The sequence below is a fragment of the Poecilia formosa genome, unplaced genomic scaffold, assembly GCF_000485575.1.
Source record: "Poecilia formosa unplaced genomic scaffold, Poecilia_formosa-5.1.2 Scaffold6, whole genome shotgun sequence".
Classification (NCBI taxonomy): domain Eukaryota; kingdom Metazoa; phylum Chordata; class Actinopteri; order Cyprinodontiformes; family Poeciliidae; genus Poecilia; species Poecilia formosa.
This window is the reverse complement of record NW_006799945.1, coordinates 2570810-2582873: the sequence shown is the minus strand read 5'-3', so window position 1 is coordinate 2582873 and position 12064 is coordinate 2570810. Positions and strand designations below refer to the sequence as shown.

Below are 12064 nucleotides of genomic sequence, written 5' to 3'. Positions count from 1 at the left end.
TATAAATAAAACAACCTTTGGCTCTACTTGGCCTGAAGCATTTGTTGTTTGTTTAAAATTACAGGATTTGTTTTGTTAAAATTTGATTTAGAAATAGCTTTAGCTTCACCTGATTTCTGCTTGAATTTCAGAAGTAGATCTCAGTGAAGTTGAGTATTTTTGCTGTGGAATTATATAAATTAAATTAACATATTTCAGTTATTTATTTTTGGTCATTTCGATGATCATGACTTTAAGCAAATGACTCTAAAAAAATAAAAAGCATATTACTTAAACCAATAAAAAATATATTTTTAATTCAGCCGACACAAAGACTGCTACCCAGTCACTGCACCCTCCTTAGGAAAGGTAATCCACAAGTTACTGAAGAAGCTGGTTGTATCAAACATATTAAGGAAAGGTTGAGGATTTGATTTAGGTTTGATGGAAAAGGGACGAGTCCCACAGGGCACGCCTGGGTTTGTGGTGCTGCAGAGACATCTAGTGGCTGTTTTATGCAACATCTACTAAATAGATTTAAATGACAAAAATACTGTTGTATAAGTTCTGGTCACTGCTGTAGGCTTTATTAACATGAACAGAAAACATGAGTCTGTTTTGTTGCTTCCTTTAATGTTGCTTTTATATTATTCCATGTATGCATTTGAAATTATTTTTAAGGTTAAATAAACAACAGCCTTGAAATACTCCAGCGTCTCCAACTGTCTCATAATTCACATGAATTATTGCAGACGAGGGTTGCTATTCCCTTTTTTTGGCCCTACCTCATTCTTCCTAAGGCTAATTATTAACAAGCTGATAAGAAACCCATTATTATTAGGAACATAAACAGTTTGTGTAGTGGAGTGAAAATTAATTTAAGTGCTTTTCGTTTGTCTTACAGTTTGAGATAAAGTTGGGTTTTCTTTTGGCAAACATGTGGATGAAAAACAGTTTTCACTAAGATCTGAATGCTATTCAGTTACGTTACGCAATTTGTCAATAAGTCAAATTTCACAAACATGACAGACATCAAGAAAAAAATCTTGATTTGGCTATTTTTGATTGAGAAATTGTGAGAACCTCATTACAAATGAAATACAATCCTGGAACAAGTAAAATAATGATGAAACATGAATAATGACAGAAACCATGCAACTTTGTGTTAATTAAGCTGCAAAAATTTACATTTTAAACATCTTTCAGTACACTATCTCTAAGGTTTTAGGAGATTGATAGTAAAAGTCTTTAGTGGGGGATTTCAGTTCAATAAATTGCTACATGCACTATTCTCCATCTCGGTTTGTCAAGATCAAAGTAATTATTTACTGTACCTCCTTATAATTTAATTTGACGTAAAGACAATTTACATTTAATCAAAGTCAGGTAATGTAACTGCGTTTGACTGGGCATTATAGCTGCAGCCAAGCTTGTTTCTAACAGAAAAAATAATACTTATCATCAATCACCAGATTAATTTAATTAATAGAAAACATTTTATACAATCAACAACACAGAGAGATTTACAGGTGTAACACAAAGGAACAAGTACACAAACAGGAAGCAATAACAAAACAGACAAAAAAACAGTCAACTAGTATAAAAGGTCACATACAATCTGAACATATCGAATCTCAGTTGTGAATGACGAAACAGTAACAGATTAAATGTGAAATTACATAAAACAATAGAAAATTGTTAACCACGAGGCACATAAAGATAAAAAACAATAAAAAATACATTTTAAAAACTGTCTGAATGGTGGATCACCTCATACAGAGGCTATCGCTCGTAATCCAGCTGACCTGGGTTTGATTCCTGACCTGAGCCCATAATGACATGTCCACCTCCTCTGTCTCTGCCCTGCTTCCTGTCAAGCTACTTGTAAATAAAGGCTACAAATGCTATAAAATCTTTTTTAAAAAGTTCAATGATATTAAAGGCACCTGAAACAATTTGAAAATGTAATTATCCAAGGACGTATAAACAGAGTTCAAATTTTATAGAGAGTTAGCCTAAAACAAAAACTTGAATTCCTGAGCTGCAAAAAATCAATAAATAAAAAAGAAGAAAACATGCTTCAAAGCTTTGGTTGCTAGTTTGCTTTCAGAAACATCGGTGCTCTAAGCTGCCCTCAGGTGCTCAGACAGACTACTACAAAGAAGAGTCATAATTAATTAATGATGCCTCAGCATCTGTTTTAGCTTTAACCACATGTAGGAATGGATTACTGTTCTCTGAAGACAGTTTGTAAGATAATCATATCAATAGTTTGTATTAAAACTGGCAAATAAAAATACAAAAAAAAATCAATTTAAAGAAAAGAAATTTCTTACTTGCACCTGGCAGCATTCTTGCTGCTGAATTTTGTATAATCTTCAGTGGGGCAGTGATTTTCATAGAAAAATCAGAAAGTGGAGCATTATGCAAATCTGTTTAATCAATTAATCTGTTTGATAGATACCAATAAAAACACGCAAAAACATTAAAAGTTATTAACTTGTTATGAATTTCATACCAACTAAATACATAGAATATGTCATGTTTTATGTATTTTCCCAACATTTGTATTAAAACTGCACAAAACAAACTTATGAAAGACTCAACAGCAAAATGGCAAAAAACTGGAGCTTCACTTTTAGATGACATTCATTCTTTGTGCAGAACAGAACACACACATAAACCCATTATCAATCATCCCTCCCTCTTTCTGTCACACACACAAACACAAAAGATATAAAGGTAAGTGTTGTGCACGTGTTGCAGTCACTGAGGACAGACTCCAGTAGCACTCCTTCGCTGCACACCCACTCTGAGCAAAATGTCTTGGGATTATTTTGGATTTTCCCGCATCGTAAGAAACACGGAAAAGCAATCGCCTGCATCGGCTCTCAATAATGCAGCAGACATCTCCGTTATTGTTGTTTACTTTGTGGTTGTCCTGGCTGTGGGAGTATGGGTGAGTTTTACAAAGTATTCATGGTTGGGTTTTTGTTATATATATATTTTTTTTTAGCTTTTTTATGTTCAAATAAACCTTTACACTTCTTCTTGTCTTACTTTATCTGTTTTAGAGAGATTTGTCATGCAGATGAAACATAAAAGCAGTGGACAAATGTTTTGCAAATTCAGAATCTAACTTAGCATCCCGATACAGTAAAAGTGTTTGTCAGATCAGAGAATTTTTACATGCCTTCATCTATGCATTGAGTTTTGTGAAGCAATTTGATTTTAACTAGAGTTAGGGCATCTCTTGCTCAGATTTATGGATTGCCTAAGATATTCTGCTTTCTCGCTGCAGGCCATGGTCCGCACCAATCGATCCACTGTGGGTGGCTTCTTCCTCGCAGGGAGGAGTATGGTGTGGTGGCCGGTGGGTATCTTAACACATGATAAGATTAAAATTAGATCTGCACAGACAAAGTGCTTTTTTATTATGCCTACCAATGGTATAGTTAGTAATTATCTGATCCTTACTGGGTTGTTTATTTCATTATCTGCAGCCTGAGATGAACAGAACAACAACCTAAACCACTCTGTTTATTCTTACTGGATAAAATCCCAGTCAGACTGGTTATGCAGAGTCAGGAAACTAAATGAATCCATGTTCTTGTAAAGTTAAAACTAATACAAAACAGGAATATCTTCTCGTTGGCAATTTTCAGTCTATTGCCAACGAGAAATATTAAATATTAAAGTAAATGTTGATATATCTTTTTTTTTTTTTCAAATGGAGTAAAGGGAAACACTGGATGAACCCTACTTTTTATTTTTCTATGCAAATAGCATGAACTGTACTGAAGAAGAATAATTTTCTTTGTCAATCAGATTGCAACATTCTCATAAAGCAAGCACCACCAAACCTACTTTTAACTGAGAAAAGTGCTTTTAAAGTCTGTTCATCTGGTTCTATTCTCACCAAACTGTCAGAATTAGATCTTTGTTATGACACATAAAGTCGGTACAGAAAACTATTTGTTTTACCACTGCGCACATTGACAACAAGATGCAGTATCTAAGTCTAAAACAGTTATTTCTGTGTTGTGTGCATTAAAAATAAATGTTTATTTTGTAGAAGCACATTGTTCTCTCCAATTTATCTCACGTTTTCTCTTCAGCATATCTTTTTTCAATGTGTCTTTTTCTTTGACACTCATTGTTCGATGTTCTCCACAGATTGGGGCATCGCTCTTTGCTAGCAACATTGGCAGCGTCCACTTTGTAGGGATCGCTGGTACCGCTGCTGCCTCTGGCATTGCCATTTGTGGATTTGAGTGGAACGTGAGTAATCCTTTGTCAATAACACAAGCACAGACGTTCCCCCTCAGAGGGGACCTTAAAGTTTACAGATCAATATAAATGTTGATTTGAAAAAAAGTAAAGCAAATAATCTTGTTCTATTTTATTCAATGCTTCTTGTGGTTCTGTGTGTTGCAGGCTCTTGTTCTTATGGTCATTCTCGGATGGCTGTTTGTACCAATCTACATCAAAGCAGGGGTAAGCTGTGAACACTTTGTTTGGGACGCCTTGATAATTATAGGTCAGAGCAACATTTGCCTTCAAAATGATTTTTGTTTTGGCATAGATCAAAAATGATGTCTGAAGTATTCCTCCTTGATGTTGGTCTAAAGTGATATAGTTGCATCATGCAGTTGCCGCATGTTGCATTTATGTGAATCTAAAACCAGCTGAACTTCATTTGAGCTTTGTAACATTTTGCACTATCCTGCTGGAAGAAGCCTTCAGAAGATATATTGTAGTCAAAAAGTCACAATACTCAGATAGACTTCGGTTTTTAAGGGGACCAATAGTCTATCAAGAAAATATCCTCCATACCTAGTCCAATAGAAGTCATAAGGAATCCATACTCTCTGAATGTTCATGTTGAATATCAAGATTAGTCAGACAAGGGAGCATTTTCCAAAGTATTATTTTCATATTTTGGTGTCTTTATGTAAAATGCAGCCTCAATTTTTAGTTGTTAGCAGACAGCAGTGGTGCTCAGGGTGTTCATCTGTTGTTGTAGCCCATGTGCTTCAAAGACTGACATCTTGTGTGTTCAAAGAAGGTATTCTAGACACCTTGTTATATCTAGACTCTCTATATATCTGTTGTATCTACAAGATGGTTTCTGAGCTGCTGTTGCATAGATGCATACCTATTAAGTTAGCATGTGAGTGTATTTTCTATTTACAATAAAAGTACCACGATTACCAAACTTTGGCAATTTAAAAACCAAAGTATCATCGCTATCTGTGTATCTAGGTGGTCACCATGCCCGAGTATCTGAAGAAGAGGTTCGGAGGACAGCGCATCCGTATTTATCTCTCCGTGCTCTCCCTCTTGCTGTACGCTTTCACTAAGATCTCAGTAAGTTTGTGTAGCTGCTGACTAAAACCTTCCTGTTTTCAACAATGAAATGCAATCAAAGTCAAATGTTGTGTCTGTCTCCTCCCAGGCCGACATGTTCTCTGGTGCCATTTTCATCCAGGAGGCTCTTGGACTGAACATCTACATTGCTGTTATCGCTCTACTGGCGATTACTGCACTGTACACCGTCACAGGTGCATCCTCAGGAAGAAATTCACTTTCTTTTTATGGATCCTCATCTTCCTCATAAACTTAGCCAACAAATAAGTCTTATCGAAGCAAATTGCACATGAAGGAAGGGAAAGTCTTCTCAAGGCCACATGTACTGCAGAGATCTAAAAACAAAGTCACGTTAACCTAACTCCCCTGCCTTAACTGTCTAGTTTATGCTTATCTCTCTAAAGGTGTCTGTGAGACACTAATAGACCACAGTAAGTACTAAAATGTTGCTGATTTGCACTATGTAATGCAACTGATTGTATCTTTTAAAAGTCAAGCGGTTAAAGAACATCTCCATAAAAATAAAATCTCTCAAATAGTACTCTGAAAAATGTAACAGATTGCTAACGCCATGTTTTATCTCAGGTGGACTGGCTGCAGTGATGTATACAGACACCTTACAGACCGTCATCATGCTTATTGGATCCTTCATTCTCATGGGTTTTGGTAATAAATAGTAATCATTATTTATAATTTCACTTTTGTACCCATGTTTGTTTTATTGTCATATTATTGAGAAACTGAAGCATAAACTTCAGTCTAATCCTCAGCTTTCAACGAAGTGGGAGGCTATGAAAATATGAAGCACAGGTACATGACGTCAGTTCCCTCAATCACCGGTAACATCAGCGCAGAGTGCTACGAGCCTCGGGAAGACGCCTTCCACCTCTTCAGAGATCCGATAAATGGAGACCTGCCCTGGCCTGCCCTGATATTTGGACTCACCGTTCAGACCATCTGGTACTGGTGCACTGATCAGGTTGGTAATGATCACCACCTTTGACTGTATGGAAGTTTTACTTTCTCTGACTCAGTAACTGGTTTTACTACATACCACAAACTGTAAAAGGCCATAAAATCTGAAAGTTGATTTGTTCACACTCTTTTTATCTTAACTTTTTAAGACAGAGTTACTGAGCTGGTCAGAGGTTGCCAGCTGATAGTAAAAAAAAAATCCTCCACAGATATTTTGCAAACTTGATTTAATTTGATAATGTAAAGTTGGCTTAAGTTTGTATCCTATTTTTACTTTGAACTGATTGTTTACATTATGAATTTAGCAAAGTTATTTGAATAGGATGTGATGCTTCAGTTGCAGCACTATAGATGTTTATTGTAAATGCATTTGATGCCTGTAGTCTTTTGCACTTGCGACAAAAGCTGGATCTTTTTTCTCTAGGTGATTGTCCAGCGTTGCCTCTCAGCCAAGAATCTCTCTCATGTGAAAGCAGGTTGCATTTTATGTGCCTACCTGAAGCTGCTGCCCATGTTTCTCATGGTTTTCCCTGGGATGATAAGCAGGATCCTCTATACAGGTCTGTGAGGTTTTGAAGTCTCTTAACTTGTTTGGAATAATGCAAACCTGCTTGTCAGAAATGCCCTCCATAGGGTACAGACACCTAACTAACGTCTATTTAATTTTAACTTAATCCAGATGTGGTGGCATGTGTGGACCCAGAAGAATGTCAGAAATACTGTGGCTCTAGCGTGGCATGCACAAACATTGCTTATCCCAAATTGGTCATGAATCTTATGCCAAATGGTGAGTGGATTTAAACGTTAACTTTGTCATTTAATTTTATTTTTGCATAACTTACTAACTCTGTTGCAGGTCTCAGGGGTTTGATGCTGTCAGTGATGTTGGCCTCTCTAATGAGCTCCCTCACTTCAATATTTAACAGTGCTAGTACTCTCTTCACCATGGACATCTATACTAAGATCCGTCCTCGTGCCAAAGAGAGGGAACTGATGATTGCTGGCAGGTAAAACTGTTTTGGTTTGTGTTTAATTTGAATACTGTTTGCATTTGTGACATCTATGATATGTGCGTGTTTGTTCTCGACTGTGCAGGGTGTTTATCATCTTCCTCATTGGTGTGAGCATAGCCTGGATCCCAGTGGTGCAGTCAGCCCAGAGTGGTCAGCTCTTTGACTACATCCAGTCAATCATCAGCTATCTGGCTCCACCTATTTCTGCCGTCTTCCTTCTCGCCATCTTTTGGAAGCGAGTCAATGAGGCTGTGAGTTTACTTCTGATTTAGAAAAGTTGTTGTTGATAATAAGCTTTGCCTTGGGAATTTTGAGACTTAATTGGAACCAGCTTACAATATTTTGCTAAATCAGGGCACAAATGCTATTCTATGCCATGATGATAAATATATGTGGAATAATCTAAACCAGGGGTCCCCAAGTCCAGTCACCAAAGGCTACCATCCTGCAACTTTTAGATGCATCTCTGCTTCAAAATGTCTGAATTCCCTCACCAACTTTCAATCATCTATGCAACAGGCTGGTAGCAAGCAGTTTATTTGATCCAAGTGTGTTTGATACTCACAATACCTAATTTTATGGACATCCACTGAGCAACTACAATTTATCATTCCCAAACAGCAATATTTATTTTTTTTTCATGTCAAACCTCAAAAAGAAGCTTGTATTATTTATTTATTTTTTATTTTCTAAGTGTGACCCTTGTAACTTTATTTTTTCTCTATTTTTCTTGTAAGGGTGCCTTTTATGGACTCATCGTTGGTCTGATTGTAGGTCTGACCAGGATGATCGCTGAGTTTGCCTTTGGGACAGGGAACTGTGTTAGCCCTAGTGATTGTCCTGCTATCATATGTGGAGTGCACTACCTGTACTTTGGGCTGATCCTGTTTACTATCACCTGCATCGTTATAATTGGAGTCTCTCTCATAACCAAACCCATCGACGATAAGCATGTAAGTGATCAACGCAAGATAAAGCCGGTTTTGATCTATCGGTGATTACCGACTTGAAAAATAACTCCCATAGCCATGTTATTTATATCATTTTCTACATATACTAGTGTAGAATATTCAAAGTTATATTTCCTTGAATTTTTATGTTGTTTTTGGAGTAATGGCTTGTCATAGGATTTGTCCTATCAGTTTCAAGCAGCATCTTCACAATGTCTTTTGCTTTTGTTTTGCTTTTGTTATGTGATACTGATATCTTAGCTGATGGCACACATTTATATGATTTTTATTATTCAACCTGACCAAAAACAGAAAACAAATGGAGTATATACATTTATAAAATTTTTAAATATTTTTTTTTATTTTTTCAGTTGCATAGACTGTGTTGGAGTCTGAGGGACAGCACCGAGGAGAGAATCGACCTTGAACAGGATGATTGGGTTAACTATGAGGAGGATGAAAAGAATATGGAAGGTGATGATGAGTTAGATTTATGTTTAAAATATTGTTGGTTTTTAAATCGCAGGGTTTTTAAACTCTGGAAATAATGGATTTCTTGAATTTTGTTTAGACATGTTTGAAAAATGTAAATAGTATATTCTTTTGTTTCTTTCCTGATGGGAGAAAAAAAAACAAAAATGTTTTTACCTTTATTTCAGAACCTGAGGAGGAGCCAGGATTCTGCAAGAAAGCAGTAATGTGCTTCTGTGGATTGGAGAAGACAAAAGCACCGAAAATGACTAAAGAGGAGGAGGCAGAGATGAAGAAGAAGCTCACAGATACAACAGAAGAACCTCTCTGGAGGAACGTTGTTAACGCAAACGCCATCATTCTCCTGGCTGTGGCTGTGTTCTTTCATGGATACTTTGGTTAGACAGACTCAGCATTAAATACTTCTAAATATAATTTATGTTTTAGTAACAGCTGTAACCATGGTATAAAATATGACAAAACTATCAATTAGCCTGTAACTCTCTGATACAACCTAAGGTACTTTCGAATCTCTGAACTCTGTATATTTCAGCCTGCATTGTAAGTTGAGTACTGATGCCACACAAGACAAAAGTACATTTTTACTATATTTGTCATCTTCAGTAAACCAGTCAATCAAGTTATATCACACACATAAGACTTGTTAAAAGGATATAGATTTAACACTCAAACATTTGCTGTAACGTCCATCCCCTTCCTGTTTGACGTGCTTGGAAGACCTCCAAGGAAGAGTCCTGATCAGATGCTTAAACAATTTCAGCTGTCCACTTTTGACAAACAATTGTCCAAAGGAGACAGAGGTCCTTTTTATCTCAGAGGGTGACTTTGACAATCTAAGGAACCCAATTCGTGTTGTTCTTTCTGTCATGATTTATACATGTTGGTCATAGCTGAAGGCTCAAATTTAGGCTGACTGGCAAATCAAGAACTTTTTAGGCTCAGCCCTTTCTTTGTCAAGACAGACCAGAGGAACATTTGTGTCTGAACCAAGATTGAACCTGTACCGATTATCTACCACAAAGGGCTTGAAATTGTGTGTTTGAGGCTTCTTGACCTAAAAAAAAAAAAAAATCAGTCCACCCTGTCCAGTGGAAAACAATAGTCTTATATTTAGAAGAGAGGCTGCCTAACACTCGACTGGCCACCACTCCAGTCCACAATGAAGGCCATGGCTTGAAGACACCAACAGTACCACATCATCTGCACAAAGGATGTTGGGACGTTAGAAAGGAGACTGTCTCCTTTCCAACATGTTAAAGTAAACTTTCACAGTTGACTGACAAGTGTGACCCCTCACTGCTTGGAGTCTTTAAAAAAAAATAAAATAAAAAATAGGACCAACCCAGTCTGGCACTGTGTGTGTGGTCCTGATCTCCATAAGACACCAAGAGGCCAGCATAAAGTGTTTCTCAATTCTCTATATACACATCATATAAAATTATTGTAAATTTGTAGATATTCCCAGATGACTGCACATCTTAATATTTGTTTTTGTTGTTGGTTTTGTTCGAGTTGGAGTGCACTTGAGAAAAGCTCATAAATTATCATGAGCTTCAAGTTGGCTCCTGTTTATTTTCTTAAGAGAACACATTTACACTGTTTTTGTTCAATATTGCATTAAGATTAAAATTTTATTGAAAAAAATGCACAATGTACACTTGTCATTTTTAAAAAGTGCTCAAGATGTTAATCAATGAATATATAAATACTTGAGATTTTTTTTGGCTCTAGTGACCTTCATTTGATAGTTAATTGAAAGGAAAGTGGGTAATGAGAGAAGGGGGAGACATGCAGCAAAGGTTGTCAATGCCGGGAATCGTACTTGCGACAGCTGCGTCGAGGATTAAGGCCTTCATATGTGGGTTGTGTGTAACAGAGAGAAAAACTTGTGTGTGTGAGTTTTGATCAAAATGAATGTAGGGTTGTATGTATGTGTTTGAGATTTTTTGATCAATGCATTTGTTTGGAGCCACCTAGTGGTGCGATTAGTGACTGCATGCAACGGGTCCGTCAGGCGCGGCTTCCCCCACCAGAATTCTGAGGAGCGCTGGTGGAGGTAGGTACGAGAGAGGCAGCTCTTCACTTCTTTTACTTAGAGTGACCAGGAGGTGGAGATCTTTTTAAAAGTTACAAGATGCACCCGAACACAGACTGAGCAGCGCACAATATTTTAACAATTTCCTTAAAACATTTTTTTGTAAAAACGAGGCTTCAGGCCTACTACTCAGTCCCTGGAACAAAAGGGAACACATGAGGTAAGGACGGACAAGTTCAATTATTCCAAAAGAAATAAACAAAACATGCAATGCAAAAGAAATTAGTAAAAAAACAAAAAGAAAACTTCAATAACAAACAAACTATAAAAGGAAACAAGGAAAGGAAACAATTTGTTCCATTCAAAGAATGGAACAAATTGTTGTCATCGTCCAGTTCCAAATGCCCTTCAATGGGACCAGAGGAGTAATGCCCCGCCCACACAGCCTGCCCAACCAGCAACAGGTTTAGCAGAGAGCGGCCCAAACAAACAATGGGAAGACAAGACAGCAGAGCGTCCAAAGCGCTGCAGCTCCAAAACACAATCAGGTGCCTGAAACAGAAAACCCATTAACTGTGGATCCAGATAAAATAAATCAAAAGCTAAATAGCAGGTAGCTTACCCAGGGGTGGAAACACTGCCTAACCCGGGAGAGAGCGGGTCAGCAGGCGAGGACCAGATGGAAGCTGCATGGTGGAACACCATCCCACCACATTAGGGTCATATTTTTCTAGTTCAACAATTAACGAAGTACTGTGAGAATATTTAACATCTGCAAATATAATTTGTAAAGTTTTTTTTCTCGTGGTTGGGCTGAAAAAATGTGACCCTATGAGTGGGAGCTGCGTCGGTTGGTGTTCGTGGCTGACCACTCAGTCACAACGCTAACCGTGTCTTTTATTTTTCACTTGCCTGCAGTCAAAGCCACATTGTGAAGAGTTTTTATTCTGTATTGTACTAGGTGACCGACAACAAAATAAGAAGAGTTACATGTGCTTAACCCCTGCGCCACCACAGCACACCATAAATGCTTTTTTCATTGTCATGAACTCTGAAGTTTACATATGATTGGATTATGTAACACTGGACACTGCATGAAGGTTTACGAACAGCATAACACAAAAAAAAAAATCTGAAAAAACCCTGTAATATTTAACCAGTGAAGGACAAACGAAATGATAGCAAATGTGATTAGGAAGTATGCCTGTGATGGATTAATAAATCCCTGATGTTTTGTCATTTTATTTGTT

The 12064-nt window shown here is 37.2% G+C and overlaps 1 protein-coding gene across 1 annotated transcript; it reads left to right on the top strand.

Moving 5' to 3' along the window:
- Positions 1–2738: 2738 nt before the first annotated feature.
- Positions 2739–10099, top strand: LOC103148278 (sodium/glucose cotransporter 1-like). The gene is made up of 15 exons (XM_007566970.2): positions 2739–2938; positions 3281–3352; positions 4156–4260; positions 4417–4476; positions 5245–5349; positions 5438–5543; positions 5935–6015; positions 6120–6328; positions 6749–6884; positions 7004–7111; positions 7181–7331; positions 7420–7588; positions 8075–8290; positions 8659–8761; positions 8947–10099. The coding sequence occupies exons 1-15, from the start codon at positions 2801–2803 to the stop codon at positions 9159–9161; spliced, it is 1974 nt and encodes a 657-aa protein (XP_007567032.1). The 5' UTR covers positions 2739–2800; the 3' UTR covers positions 9162–10099.
- The last annotated feature ends 1965 nt before the right edge of the window (positions 10100–12064 follow it).